Source organism: Astatotilapia calliptera, chromosome 18 (assembly GCF_900246225.1).
Source record: "Astatotilapia calliptera chromosome 18, fAstCal1.2, whole genome shotgun sequence".
Taxonomy (NCBI): domain Eukaryota; kingdom Metazoa; phylum Chordata; class Actinopteri; order Cichliformes; family Cichlidae; genus Astatotilapia; species Astatotilapia calliptera.
In genome coordinates this window covers 5915451-5931324 of record NC_039319.1, presented here as the reverse complement: position 1 = coordinate 5931324, position 15874 = coordinate 5915451, and the positions used below count along the sequence as shown (strand labels likewise).

Below are 15874 nucleotides of genomic sequence, written 5' to 3'. Positions count from 1 at the left end.
CAAATATCTCACCTGAGGAGAAAAAAATGTAAATGCTGAATGTCAACCTTGAACGCCATCCACTGCAGGACATCACTTTGTGTGCACACACCTAAGGTACCTGATTTAAAATGCAGCTGGTGTTAGCAGCTCTATAAAACACGTTTTACTGCTCACCCCGATGGTAAAAGTTATTGTGTATAATTATGTCACAAAAGGATAAAAAGAGACCACAGTCACAAGTCGGGATTGCATTACAATACTGCATCGACAACTAGACTTTATTCACAAGTTGTTTACACCAATAGAACAAAATATCTTCTGTTGTGTTTTGGGGTTTATGTACAGTTTTAATGCAACAGACCAGCTATCTATTCATACTTGATGGTGAGTGAGAAAGAAAGAACAGCAGCAGGGAAACTGATTGAGTATCAACATTGCAAAATAAACAAATAAAAATAAAAGCCCATTATAATAAGCTTGATTCAAATATAGTAGAATAAGATCATTTAAAGTGAATGCCAGTTCACTTAATTCCACATTTTTATAATATACCTGACAGTATCCTAAAAAAGGGGGAGAAACAGAATCTCATTTCACATTGAACACATTATTAAAAGCAGCATTTCTCGTAGCACGTTTCAATTTTGTGATGGAAAAATGTAGACCAGCTTGCTGCAGTGTTACATCATATTGTTACTGCACCCGTTTCAGCCCGCTTTAACTATGATCTGCACAGTTTAGAGAAGATAATCCTTGGCTTTTGTACTTTAAGGTCCTTGGAGCATCTTGTTTAATAAAGAGTCTAACACAAAGTTAATAGATACATCAGCAGTTGGCTGGTTGCTTGCAGAGGTTTGTAAAGGTCATTTTGAGGCAAGGAGAACATTACAGCACACATTTGTTGAATAGTCATGCATTAGCAGCATAGTGTATGCAATTCATGTCATCGGTGATTTACAAACAGAATTAGTAGAATTAACTGAATGAAACATTTCAAACTGTCAACCAATTGATTTTGCACGAGCTGGTTTCCCAAAGCCATCTTTAATAATCAGTGTCTTAACTTCAGGCTATTTAGTAGTGGCTTTTGTCTAGCTAAAACCGAAAATGAGCCGACAATCCCAGGACATTCTGTTTAGAAGCCAGCAAAAATAATGATCTCTGAAGTTGTCTGTAACTGGTGGTGGGGCCTTTTCTTGAGAGGCGTGATACTGAAATAAACCTACATACATGGGCTAAAACATAAAAAACAAGAGTTAATGCTGACTGTGCTCTTTTTATTTACAGCAGTACATAAAACATGTTAATTTTAGAATGGTGTTGGGAAAACCAGCTGAGGCGTGTCACTGCAAACTAATTTCCATTGCAATACAGATTTCACTACTGTACATGGACAAATCATCCATTAATGCTACATTAAGAACCTACTATTCAGAAGCAGAGCTATTCCTTTTGGCATGACAATACTTGTCAGAAACATTACCATTTAAAATGACTCCACTCCAGCATTTTGAACTTATAGTTATTTGAAGTAGGTACTTGTGAGAAGACTCTCACAAACTTTTGGCCGAACAGAAACTTCTGCTCCGGCAGAATGTTCTTCAATGTTTATCGCAGCGGTTTTCATTTAGCACAGGCACAGCTAATCTTTAATCCGCAGGTTAATCCACTAGAATGAGGCCATTTTAAAATGAAGCATTACTCCTTATCCTCGTGGCTTTTACCAGTCCATCTACTGAATGTTTATTTTTTTTTGTTAAGGCAGACATGAGTGTAACTTCACTGACAAGCCACAACATTGTTTTTCCACAAGAAAGAACAATTCAGGTAGAAGAAACACAAAATTGCTTCAACAAAGATGAAGCAAAATCATTTGACCGTATTTCCAGTATTAGCACGTTTTTTTGTTCAACTAAGACAGTTACCGATAATGTGTTAATTTTTGGGTTTCCCCGCTTACTTTTACAAAAGCAAGACTTCGTGGGAGATGGAATCACTCGTGTTTTGCCTAATATCTACCGTACTGACCAACGCTACGTGCTGATGAGTTACAGCATACTGTGACACACTAGCATACTGCATCAAAACATATCAAAAAGCATGGCATTAAATATCAGACACAATATGTGATGATCTGCGTCACAAATGCACCCACTCAGAGACCAATCAGTGGCATCAATTCAGTAAAACTCTCAGGTTTGGCAACTGGCCAAGTTGAACATTGCCCAGAAAATCAGAATCAGATATACGATTACATTTTGAGCCATCTTATTTTGATCATTGCCAGCTGATGCCAATGAGATCAATGTTCATCTATAAACAAAAATTATGATAATTAGACACTTAACAGAATACAGATGAATTTGAAAAATCGCTTAAAAGGCGTTTAAATGCGGCAAAATGTTACTTTGGAAAACAGGCTGCTTGGATCATCACAACAGAAGGAAGGTCTGTCTATGTACAGGATAGTTTCAATGGTTTCCTGGCACAACGTTGACTGAGATCGAATGGGAGATGTTAAGAATTGCAAGGAACGGCTGCACATGGAAGGGAGAGGGGTCACAAGGAGGAAAGACAAGACATGCGGAAATGAGAAAATGGGATAAAAGATGAGAAAAAACAACTGATGACAAGATAGGGTGAGAAATAGGAAATTTGACTGCAGGAAATAATAGAAGCGATAAATGGTAAAAACATGGGTAAATATTAGACATGAAAAGGGCATGGGAGTAGCAAGGAGTGTGAAAACAAAATGAAAGTAGAATACAGTGGAGAGAGGAGGAAAATGAAGAAGGAGTGGAGAAAAAGAAGAAAGGCAGACAGGAAAACACAGATTAAGTGAAGTGTCAGAAGGAGGAGAAACAAGAGACGGAAATGACAGATGAGAAGCACGAGAGGGGAAAGAACATAAATAACAGGGTAAAAAATTTAGGAGACGGGAGAAAGACAAAATAGGAAACAATATAGGAGAAGATCCTTGGGATGAGGAGTAGAGAAGGTGTTGTTTTCTACTGTGGAAGAGCTTTCAGGATGGCATTCACCTCCTCAGCAACGGCTGTCAATGCGAACTCAAACTGATCCTGCAGACAGACAAAAAAGAGAAAGAAAGTTAAAAGTTTATACATGCAAGAACAAAAAGATTACTAAGTGTTTGATTTCAGCGATACATGCTACTTTGCATTTACCCTTCAAAAATCCTTAATATTGCATCAGTTTGTGGAGATTATGATGCTGAACAAAATGTGGAAGTACCCAACTTTTATTTCCCACAGACCTTTTTGTCTGTGATCATAGAAAAGCCTGTGAAAAAATCCCACTGGCTTTGTGGCAAAGGGAGACTCTAGCTTCATGGCCGTGAAGTTTAGATGGCCATGCTTATGTTAGAAAACTGTTATGTTGTTTTGAAACACTTATTTATACTTGTGCGTGATCAAAACATGGTTGACCTATGAGTACTTTATCCTCACAGTAAGAAGTAGATTAAAGGCACAAACAGCAGATCAAATTCAGAAATGAAATCAGAGTGCTGAGGCTGGGTCTCCTGACCACAAAGGGAATCAATGTGTGAGGAGTGCAGGGAGAGTGCTGTGACAGCAGTTCAGTCAGGATACATGCTTTAATAAAACCTGGATCAATACCATGGATGTTTTACACACATCCTGGGTTTCCTTTCTAATTAAGTTCACAGATCAGCCGGTAATTGTTTCCAGACCAGCCGGAGTCATTCAGTGTACAGTGTGATGACGATATACTTGGTTGTAGGTCTCTGAGGCAGTGAACAAATGTATTTTAGAATATGAGTCTTTTTAATAATTTGTTTGAGGACTTTTTCCCCCAAAAAATACTTACAAAACTTTATTCCCTTTATTCCCTAAACACTTAACCAAAATGGAATAGAACCACCTTTTTTGCAAATTCTTATTCTCGATCATTCACTTCATATAACCAGAAAGCCTCCACTACAAGTTCTGATTAGGACAACCTGGGACAGGTTATCAGCACCTATTTGAACTCTATACATATTCCTCTGTGATTTGACCTGATTTTCCCATAATCCCTTTCAGAAATCGATTCATCTGAGCTGAAGCAGTGGAGCCAGTCCCCAAAACTCTCAAATCTAGTCTCTCTCACAATAGGGCATAGAGATTATCATCTCAGCAAAGACTTTTAGACAAAGTGAAGTTTTGATGGGAGTGTGATCGATTGTTAGAAAGACAGTTCTGGGGCATTAAGGCGATCTAAGAATGTCAAGTTGACATTTTGAGTTTACCATGGCAATCCTTCGTGTAACCTTTCTACCCAAATTCATGTGACAGCACAGATGGATTGTTCGTTTTTTTGATAGAGATGCTGAGAATGACCTTACTTACATTATATGCTGATGGAAATAAAAGTAGCCTTCCACAGTAGCAACCTTAAATGTAATTACTGCAAATCAGCCTGTATATGCAAAACATTCTCACTGTCATTCTCGGATACTTAGGACTTCTTGGAGTCACATTTTAATCCTACTATGGTTTCGATTTCCAACATGCAGCATAACGGAGCTCATGTTGTAGATTAGCATCTTGATGGGTCACACAGTGGAGCAGATCTAAGTCACTGGGTGTGTTGCATAGGTTCATGGTGAACATCTTTCATTGATGAACCAAGATTTGAAACAGCGAAATATTATAGTGTCTGACTCATTCCAATGTAGCTGAAGTGAGATCCATCCATAGCTATCACAACTTATTATATTCCCCCATGTAATTTGACTGCTGGTACAAAAGCAAAATAATACAGACAAATCTGAGAAAAGCTTTAAATATTTTTTTGATACTTTAATGTTCCTGATGATGCACTGTGTGAGAAGTGCTGTTCATGCACTAGTGTGCAGTCACTACCATACATTTTAAATCTAATAAATATATATATTTTTTCTGCTCATATACATCTTGTTCCTTGATAAATGTTGGCGAAGGTCCTTTCTCCTTCAAGGACCTGCACTTTTATTTATATTTGAGGATTTGTTGAAGTTTGTGAAATTACGTTAAGCAGGATTTTTAAATGTAAAAACAAAAAAAGTCATCTGTTCACACTGTTCCATAAATCAAACAAAATCTGCACAAACAAACAGGATTCAGGTGTGTGTTACCTTAGTCTGAACCATTCCTGGCCTCTGGTCCCGCAGGTGCTCTAGAGTCGCTGCAATATCAATCTCCTTGGCACCTGCCACACACACACACACACACACACACACACACACACACACACACACACACACACACACAAAAATGATGTTGGATTGTGTTCAAGGCACCACCAAGATAATCCAGCTAACATCACTCAATCTGCTCTTTTAAACCAACTCCCATTAGAACAGCAAAGGCGATTACATTCATCCTCTTAGCACAAACACACACACTCTGACTCTAGAAAACAGTGATGGTCTTTAGTTGAAATGAAAAAAAGATGAAGAGGCCAAAGGAGCTGGTGCAGAGGACTTTGTGAGGGAAATCACAGGAACACATGTTTGCTACATTTTCTAAAGAAACCTGAGTCAATCTGAAAGCTCCTTGTTAGTCTTTGGTTGTTCTTAGCCTTTCATGAAGGTTGCCCACCAGAGCTCTCTCAGCCACTGCCAAAAGCTGACGTGTGTTTGTCTGTGTGTGTATTGCCCGTCAGTCTGTCTGTATGCCAGACTGGGATAATGTCCCACAGCTGACAAAAGTGTGGCTGGCTGCAGTCAGCTCAATGACCTCAGGCCAAATGCTGGTCAGATTATCAGAGACTGTGATACATTACAAACATATTATAATCCTTTTAGAGTCAAACACAAGGAGGCATATACGTATCTGACGTGTATAATCTTATGTGACCATAATTGAAAAACTAGATTTCTCCAGTTTCAGCACTTAAGCCTTGATAAGCCAATTCTAGCCTTTATGTTTTCTTTTTAAATTTGTCTTAATAGTGTTTTTAGTTAAGCACTATTTAGACGAGCTACTTGGAATTGATTGGATCAATACATAATACAATATTACAATTAACAAGACTTTATTTAAAAAATGGTTTGCTTCTGTTTCTCAGTGTGGAAATGGACAAAACTATGGGGTCACAACTTTTACTCCTTCAGTTCAGGTGTTTTCAGTCCCACTGCCACAGGTGAACAAAATCAATCAAGCTATACAAATGTTTGTGAAAAAAACTGGTTGTTTTAAAGAGCAATCCAAGGGTAACAGCAATCTACCGGTGCAACACGTCAGTTTGTGCACTTTCTCCCTCCTAGATATTGCACAAACAACTAAGTTTTACTACAGTGACTGCTACTATTAAAGTGACAGACAACATCAAGTTAATGCATAAAAGTTGCCAGTGCTTTGCAGAGTTTGAAAACCTTCTCTGACATCAACAACAGCACAAAGATTGTGCGCCCAGAGCTTCAATGGGATGGGTTTCCATGGCCGAGCAGCTGCCGCAGGCGTGCTTATTGTCCACAAACTGCATTATATCAAGTTTCTAGAATTTCTTTTTTATCGCCACTATGAAAATCTTTTGATGTTATTTATGATTTTTATTTTTTCTGTCTTTCCAAAATACATCACTAAGGTTACGTTTACCTTTAAATACAATAATCTTCCTCAGTATATCAAATACTTGAGTACTACTACTAATAGTTTCAGCTTGTATGACCCATCTGCTACTCAGTTTTACTTAATATTGCTGTTGGACTGTGTGGCATGAAAATTGTGTAAAATTTGGGATGAAAACAAACAAAGGTAAGAAGAATCCATTCAGAAGGCCAGATAATACTTTGTAAAAACGCTAGCATTGTAATTATTTTTGCTGATGAATTAACAAATAACAAAAGACATTCATGGAATTGCTCTTAATGCACTTATCAAAAATAAAAAAAAAACCCCAAAAGGATATTAAAACATTTTTTTCTCAGAAAAATCTCTATTATATGTTAATGTAGCTTTTTAAATACCATTTCTGCAACAAATGAAGTGTAAGCTACTTTTAAAAGACTCATTGTACTTATAACGGTCTTACGGCCGCCCTGTGATGTCAATGGAGCATAACCAAAAATTGCAGGTACCCACGCATTATTTGAGAAAAGAATCAAAGAGACATAAAACACAAGAGATGATTCATAAAGTCAGAGGGAAAAATAGATGTTAAGGGGGGAGGAAGACATGTCGCAGAAATAGAGAAATTGTTCTGGGAGAGAAAAGGGACAAGAGAGAGAGAGGTGGGAGCAACAATTAAATTCAGAAAGAACAAAAGACAGAAAAAACATTTAATTTGTTTTCTGTCCTTCCGTTTCTCTCCCCCACCTTCTCCTCCTCTATCCAAATTCTGAGGAAACAAAAAGCGCAAGAATTACTTTTTCTTGTTGTGACACATAATAACACTCCTTTTTCTTGCCTGCATGAAGAGGAAAATGAATGGTGGGAGAACCGCTCATTCACACCATTTTCTCTTTCTGTTTCACAGGTTTTGTGAGCTTTTTTCCCCCCTTTTCACAACACAATAGACTCCCTTCTAGCCAGAAAAGCTGCAGCAGACTACTCACTGCTTTAGTTTTTCTTTTTTGAGAGGAAGGACTTAACAAACCAAGGGCTATTGTGAAGATTCTGATAAAACTCAAAATGGACGGTATTAAGAAAAAATGCCTAATTCGGGCTTTCCCTTGAAGGAGATGGTGGAAGCATGAAAAAAGCGGGACTAGTATAAAAACCTCTGCCTCATTTTGAGATTCCCTCTTCTGTAAGACCGCTTTGGGGTGGAGGTCGAGGAGTAGGACTTAGGAGGGTAGAGGGGGGTGTGCTATAGATGAGAAGGAGGAGAGAAAGCCTGGAAAAAAAAGAAAAAGAAAGAAAGACACGCAGCCCTTGAGGAGGCCACGAAAACCCCAAAGCCGAGGGCTGGGTTGACCAGCTGGACCTGAAGAAAAAAAGTGCAGAAAGAAATGGTGCAGTGCTGAAAAGCTCTCTGGTATTCACTGTGTTTTGATAGATTCTTAAGATGAAGAGAAAGGTGATGGGTGGTGGTTAGAAACAGGAGAGAAGTAAGGGCGCATTTTGGAAAAGTTGAAGGGAAAAAAAACGTGAGAACCACCTCAACCCTGCTACATCGCTATAATTCTTGAGGAAATTTGCAATTCCTTGGGAAAAAACTGTTGGAATCTATTAGGAAAGAGGGGAAGGAGGAGGAGGGAGTGTGAAGGAAACTGGGGTTATTCTGTCTCTGAGAGGATGGAAGAAGAGGAGGAGGCAGTGAGAAATTTCTTTGATCAGGATGGAGAAAACCTGCAAACCCAAAGGCTTTAAGGTTCTCAGGACAAAAAAGGAGGAAAGTAGAGCTGAGAAAGTGATGTACGAGAGGGCAACTAGATTTTTCAGGTATTTCGTTTTAAATACAAACCTATATTATCGTCTTTTCAACAGGGCACTTTAAGCCTAGACTTTACAATCATCTATTTAATCCTTAAGCACTTGCAAACATACAGTGGCTTACACGGAGGAAGACAAATCTTATAATCTACAGACATCAGCCAGGTCAAATCGTTTAAAACTTTATTTGAGATGATACGTTTTTGTAGACGATTGTTGCTTTTCACTGTTACAAAGCAATGGCAGCACCTTTAATTTTATACATTAGTATTTGTTGCCTGTGATTTTGTATAATTTAGTTAGTTAATTTTGGTAATGAGCACGTTTCCAGTTTAACTAATTGTAGACACACGTACAATGCTGAGCTGTAAAATGAGGATAAGTAGGGGATAAGTACATCATAAAGAAATAGCATACAAGCAAAAGCCAAAGCAAAACTCCTAATTAAAGCTGCAATAACTGATTTAATTATAACTTCATAGCAAAACTAATGTATGAGCATTAACTCCGTCTTGGTCTCAACCAAATTCGGAGGAAAATATCTGCTTGCTACAACTGAAACTTTGCCTTTTTGTTATGCAGTTGTCTGGGTGATGAATACAGAGAGTAAACCAAAGAGGTTACAACGATTGGCTGGAAGACCAAAGCACTAAACTCATGAGTTAATACTCTATTTGGCCTTTTTAGGCACCCATTTCATGTTAATCTTTTCCAGATGAATAACTTTAACTACTCTGCACATTAAAATCTTCATTTTATGCACTGTAGTTTATAAAAATCTAACATGTTAGAAGACTATCACGTGGTTTGTATATGGGATATAAACACCTAGGATATGGTAATGCAGTACTACAGTACGTATATAAGTACTCAAGTGAACATACCTCAAATTTGTCCCAAAAAGATAAAGTACGGAGCAAAGAAATTTATCTTTTTAAATGAGAAATTTAAAGATAATAGTGACAGACTGGTCGGTTGGCACAGCTCAGACCAAGTGAGAGTCTTCTACCTTTGCTTCTGCTGATTTTCATGTTTTACCTCGAAGGATTACACGCTCCTGTATGGGTTCAGCAGATTTCACAACTCCCCCAGTTTATGAAACATCTTCAGAGGCAATAAAATAAAGTAAAAACATAAAGTGCTGTCAAAATCCTATTTTTCTGCTAACATAAACACTCTACCTAACACAGATTTCACACCGTTTTATCAATGGTGAAATCCACTTTGATCCTCACAATAAAACCTCTCTAGCATTTCCTGACCACGGTCCGATTACATCACTCAAAGAAAAGATGATTTTCTTTTCAAAAAGATAAAAAAAATATTTTGTTTATTAATATCTCAGTGAGGACGGGGAGGGTTAGGCCTCGTTTTAGGGCCTTTATCTGGCTTATTCACAAAGTGGAGCAAACAAACATGAAGAGCCTTAATAAACGTGAAGCTTTACCAGCTTGAAACAGCTGGGTGATGAACAGACGTGATGATACTTTCATGTAGGAGACTATGGTTCTACTCCTGTTTGTGCTCATCATTAATTTTTTATTTTTTAATTTGGTTTTCAATTATTTTTAAGATGTGCTGCAACAAAAAACATTTTCAATCTCAATTGCTAATTTGCTTTTTATAACAAATAATCCTTTCTGTCATCGTTGTATTTTTACTCAGTTGTATATAGTATTTGTATTTGTATTCTATTTTTATCTTATTGTATATTTATTTTATTTTATTCTACTGTATATAGTATTTTATTTTATTTTATTCTGTACAGTTGTGTACTGTATTTATTCTTATTGTATTCTAATTTTTGCCTCATAACTTTTGCACTGTCCACTTCCTGCTGTGACAAAACAAATTTCCCACGTGTGGGACTAATAAAGGTTATCTTATCTTATCTTATCTTAAATTCATGAAGAATGTGTGTTTTTTTTAATGACTCATGCTTTTACAATTTATCAGGGGTTAAGGCTAGAAATTATTAAAAGCTTTGAGTCACTTTCGGTGACAGGTAGGCGTCGCCTAAATACTGTACCTGTCTGTTAGGCTTCACCTGACCTGGTTCAAGTGTCGACTGTGTTTGTGCAGCTGCATTTTAAGTATGTTTTTTTAGCAGCATCTGTGTGATGCATTCACACAACGCATGGATGCAAGCTAGTTAGCTTGGAAAGGTCAAAGGTCACAAAGCTAAAGTTGAGATCAGTCCACATAGCTATGGTAATCCATTATATAAAGACTAATAATAATAGAATAAAAGTGAAATTAAGTTGTATTTAAGTTGTAAAATCTAATGGCAGCAAAGGACAACTTTTTGCATGTTTCACATTCTCATATATATTTTCAGTGTAGTGTTAATGGAAACTTTTGACCCACAGCTAATGTGTTAATTCGATGTCAAGCAGGAAAATGCTCATTGCTCTAATTTGCTGCCACAGTAGCCTCGGCTACACTTCACATCATTTGAAATCTCCTCCATTACTTAGCAAAGAAAAGAAAACAGTTTTCCTTAGTTTTCCTCTTCTGATATCTATGTACTCTCCCTGCTGTCTGTCAAAAAATATATTTTGTTTAAAAATATCCAAGGCAAAAGTTACTTGTTATGAGATGAATTAATTTCATGTTGCTTCAATGGCCAATTAGGTTTTTATAGACAAGTTTGGAATGGGAAGGATTTGGGAAGGAGATAAAAGGACATGGAGGACTTTCCCCCTCGCATCCACCAACTCCCGCCCATTCCTCCCGGCCCCTTGGTGCTTGGGAGGGGCCCCATCACAGTGTGACAGCCTGGGAAATGGCCACTGAAGCCCAAACTGACCCTTTGATCTGGAATTAAAGACCCAGGAGCTCGTTCTGCTACAGCAGCACCACCACAGGACAAACGCACACTTACAAAGAAAGATACGCACACATACACACAAATATCCAATCAGTAGAAACAGTGGATTGATCACCTTCTGTCTTTACATCGTGTAACCGAAACATGAGGAATCAATTTTTAGAAAGACTTTACTGACACACACTAAACATCTGCCTTATTAACATCATCTACCTTTTCAAAGTTCTTCTAACATGAAGCCCACACTCAATTAGAGACTTTTAATTTGAAAGACATGAGACTAGTCAGATGTGTAATTACAGGCTCAGGCTTATAAACAAATCGAACCACATGAATGGAGGAAGTAAAAGGAAGTTGGTTTGTTAAAAACAAATCAAAATATTTTGTAAATAAAATACAATCAACCTGAACTTCAGTAAAGGAGACTTCACTTAACATGATATCAAGAACCGTCACTGCCCCTTAAAATATTCAGTCTCTTACATAATTACTCGCTGTGTTATTATATCATACTGTAATTATAGTAATTATCAAGCACTTATAATGTGCTTAAAATCCACTGGCTGTGAGTCCTGATGGCACTTCAAATAAACAATTCATGGTCAGTTCAGGTTAATTACCAACAGCCTGCACACTAATTTTACATCTCCACTTCTTTTTAGCTCGTTTCTGTCACCACGTCATGAAAATCACACTTGCTCTCTGTCTGGATTTTACTGAGTTTAACTGTGTTTTGTTGGCAAGACAGGAGAAAAACAAGCTGCAGCATGGTGCCAGAGCAGCGGAGCATCCACTGAGATAATGAAACAGATATTCATTTGCAGTAATTAAGCAAAAGCTAATAAAAAATAACTAATAATATATTTTAAAAATCAGCTTGTTTTCTCTGGCTCAGAGGCAGAAAGTAAGAGTGATCGAGTGTGCTAATGGAAAATGTCATTGTTCGTAGCTACTCATCACTGTAATGATCTAATTAAATGTCATTATTTTCAATGCAATCATCCAACTTTGCAAAAAGCAATAACTTTGATGATAGCGGGAATAATTTGACAGCCGTGCTTTTTATTTCTCCAGTCACAACAGGGAGGGCAAACTGAGCACCTTCTCCACACGGGCGAAAAGGAAGGGCGGGGAAAAGGATAGGGAACACCTACCTTTAGCCATCTTGTTAAGGACCATGTCGATCAGGATGTAGGTCCCAGTTCTTCCAGCACCATCGCTGCTCAGATGGATGAGAGAGAGAGTAGGATATGAGGGAGAGAGAGAAAAAGGGAGAATGCAAGAGGATGAGAGACAGACGGAGAAGCATTAATTAAATTTGTCTGATAACGTCATATCGTCGCTTATCGCCAATTAAGCAATTTTCTAATTCCTGTCACTTGATGTTTTTAATTATACTTCTACATTAATTTCCATAATGTTCATTTACATCATTACTCTGTTGCTATGTGATGTCATACGTATACGGATGTGGAAAATGCACAAAGTGTAACATTAATACGAGTGAATAAAAGGAATAAAAATCTTTTACAGGTACACTAAATGTTCCTGTTAATGCCCAAAAAGCAATACTGCATTAATACAGTTATGTACTGATTAGGTAAAAATATGAGCGGCTGAGTGTGAGAGCTGATTAGAGATAATTACACAGCGCATTATCACAATCAGCTCTTCCACCGTGTCGACTTCTTCAAGTTCAGACAAGGAGGACTAAATGTTCTTTCAGTGTCTCATACAATTTTAAATAACATATAACCCAGGAAAAAAATATTACACTGAAATGTTTATAGCATAAGATCACTTGGCAGGACTGCTGGCAAGCTTGCAAAGCCGAGTAACACCTTCAGGTTTACAGTTGCTATATTTATTTTGTATCCTCTGCCATGTTCATGTTATTGTCTTTCTTTGTTTTTCCTCTGGAGTGAAGACAGACGCGACCCAACTCCAGTGTTAAGCGAGCGAGCATCAATCAGAAAGATTTAATACGTCGAGGTTTACGAGTCTTCTAATGCCATTTCAGGGGGATAAGCAACTTCAAACGTGTACAATTATGGAAACGAGAGACTGAGAGGTTCTTTTTAAAACATCAAAAAATGTAAACCTGTTTTTAGAGACATAGGAGCAAATGTATGTTTGTCTATTCTGAAATAAACACACTGAACACAGTGTGCAGAAACTGAATTACGCTCTGCTTTGTATGTGGAGGGAATATTTTCTATCCAAGATTTATTTCAAGTGTTGAAAATTGATGTCTGCACCCCTACCAGTCTATTTCATGCGCTGGTGTGTGCACGTGTATGTGTGTGTGTGTATGTGTGTGTGTGTGTGTGCATGCTGGCATGGGTCCATACTTTCTGAATATTTCATTTTCACTGGGACCTTTGTTATTTTCTGCAGTAATTGAGAAGTGCCACTGCAGCCTGCGAGTGTGTATGTGCCTATTCTACAGAGATGCTCTGATCTTACACACTAGATTTGCACGTGTTCATGTGTGTGTTATACAGGTTATTACGGTGTGATTTTAGCTCTATCGTATCACTGCACCTTGCCAGGATCATTACAAAGTGATCAAAGATATGTGATGTGTGTGTGTGTGTGTGTCAGCACACGCCTGAGGGCTGTGAGTAAACATGTCAAGATGTCTGCTGCCTTCTCTGACTCTGTTTAAAGTGATAGACATGGAAAGAGGCAAGGAGGAAGGGAAAGAGAAAGATGAAATAGAAAAATACACAGTGGATGGAAAAAAGAGAGAACGCTGCTGTGTGATTATTGAATTTCTGCATCTGCGCTCTTCAGTGTGCTCACTCCTCACTCTGACTGCTTCACTCTGCCCTCTGCATGCATTACAGTGATAAATGGCTGTGCACAGTTGACTTTGACAAAATCATTTGGAGGCTCTAAGTGAAAGTCTCTACAGCATGAACATCAAAGTTTATCAGTCTCTATATTATCGCAGCCTTAGATATGTTTGGCTGCTTGAGTTTAGGAATGTACTTGGACCGGTCCAAATCGAGGTTAGAATCTTGTCTTCATAAGCATCTAAATGCATTCGAAGCGCATTAATCACTGGAAAACTTCACTGCCACTCAAACCTTACCACCCAGAAAATATCCAGCATAAAAAGCGTCAGCCCTCCAACTGTAAGAAATATGGATTCCCCAGCTTTCCACCCAGATTTTCTCCTCCTGCTGAATAGATGATCCGCTCTAACGCTTGCTTTTATTAAAACTTTCGGCATCTCTGAAGAACATTTTTAATTTGTGGTACCTCTAAAAGCTGGCATTACAGAAACTCTCAAAATGAGTACATAATCAATGCAAACTTCACTTTGATCTTTTTATCATGATCTCTTTTTATAAAGGCACTTTTCTAAATACACAGAGTGCTTCACACTGGGAAGCAAACCCATAACATGCAGATTTTAATAAAGCAGAGAAATGTTTATCATCTGCTTGTCAGTTTCAAAAACTGGAAGTTCAAAAAACGCAATATTTCCTTTCCTTTCATTAAAGTTGATTCAGCACATCATATACTAAAGGAGGTAACAAAGGAGACACTGAAGCACCTTTCCTCTGTATTTAGGGAATTCAACCCACTCTTGTTATGGCTGCCACACAGATACAGATGGGTCACTTCACTCAGTGAGGAGCCTTCTTAAGTAAAACTGTTGATTTGTGCAATTTCCAAAAATCAGTCGGTTTGGCAAAAGGTCTGAAACCAAAACCTGTGCACTTCATAGGAGAAATAAACTTCTATGATAAGATGTAAATAAAGTCATACCGGCTCCAAGAAATGTAAATTAATAAGTGCTTCAATATTTTTGTAGAGCGTCTGCTTCGTTTTATTTCTCCTGTGTGGCTACAGCCACATTTAAAGTCTCCTGCTCTTTATATGTTGAGAACTTTTTAGTGTAATGATTGATTAGACTTCTGGTGTCACTGTGAACTTTATCATTTCAGCAGGGAGGGGAAATCAATACGCAGAAAGAATCCATATTTTTAAAAAAAACCAACATTGCAGATTTTTTCCTGCTGTGCTGGTGTGAAACCTGTTTTTATCACATAAGTAAATTTCTCCTGCCAGTCAGCTCTGATGAAGACAGTTTGTCTGGATGCTGAGGTCAGAGATGTCGAGCAGCGTCGGTGCAGACTGGATGAATCAAACACTTCACCCACACATTTCACTTTTAATGTGGAGGGTTTTTTTTCACTCAAATCACAGGGAACATCTGACTCGTTACCTTACCTACTATGTTTAAGATATTTACTTCCTTTGTTACCATAGTCACATCATTACATTTAGGCTCACTTGTGCTGCAACATGCAACACAATAATTATGTGTGCAATGGTTTTATCTATGCAAACTTTAATATCATACTGACCAAAAATGAATAAACACCTCCAACTGTGCTTCACATTCTCCCGCCTACTGAGGATTTAAGTGATACCAAACTAACGTGAAAACACTGCAGCCTTCAAGCACATTAAAAAGTAAGGAAAGTTACCCTTGTGGGTAACAAAGTTCATCTTGTGTTAAGCAGTGCAGGCGGTGACAGGCTGACTTGGTAAATTAAAAATATTGAAAAAATTTATTTTGTCTTTAATTGTGTTTGTAAGCACAAATTATTAATTTCTTTTGTCAGGATAATTTTTAGACTAATGAATTTACCACCATAATTAT

The 15874-nt window shown here is 37.7% G+C and overlaps 1 protein-coding gene across 2 annotated transcripts in view; it reads right to left on the bottom strand.

The window, feature by feature from the left end:
* Positions 1 to 215: 215 nt before the first annotated feature.
* LOC113010403 (receptor-type tyrosine-protein phosphatase N2-like) overlaps positions 216 to 15874 on the bottom strand; it is a 233130-nt gene continuing 217471 nt past the window's right edge. For both annotated transcript variants that reach the window (XM_026149408.1, XM_026149409.1), the window contains 3 exons: positions 12348 to 12412; positions 5120 to 5193; positions 216 to 3062 (listed from right to left, as the gene is read on the bottom strand). In XM_026149408.1, the coding sequence (XP_026005193.1) occupies positions 2991 to 3062; positions 5120 to 5193; positions 12348 to 12412 (211 nt within the window). In that variant the 3' untranslated portion in view covers positions 216 to 2990. The remainder of the gene's footprint in view (positions 3063 to 5119; positions 5194 to 12347; positions 12413 to 15874) is intronic.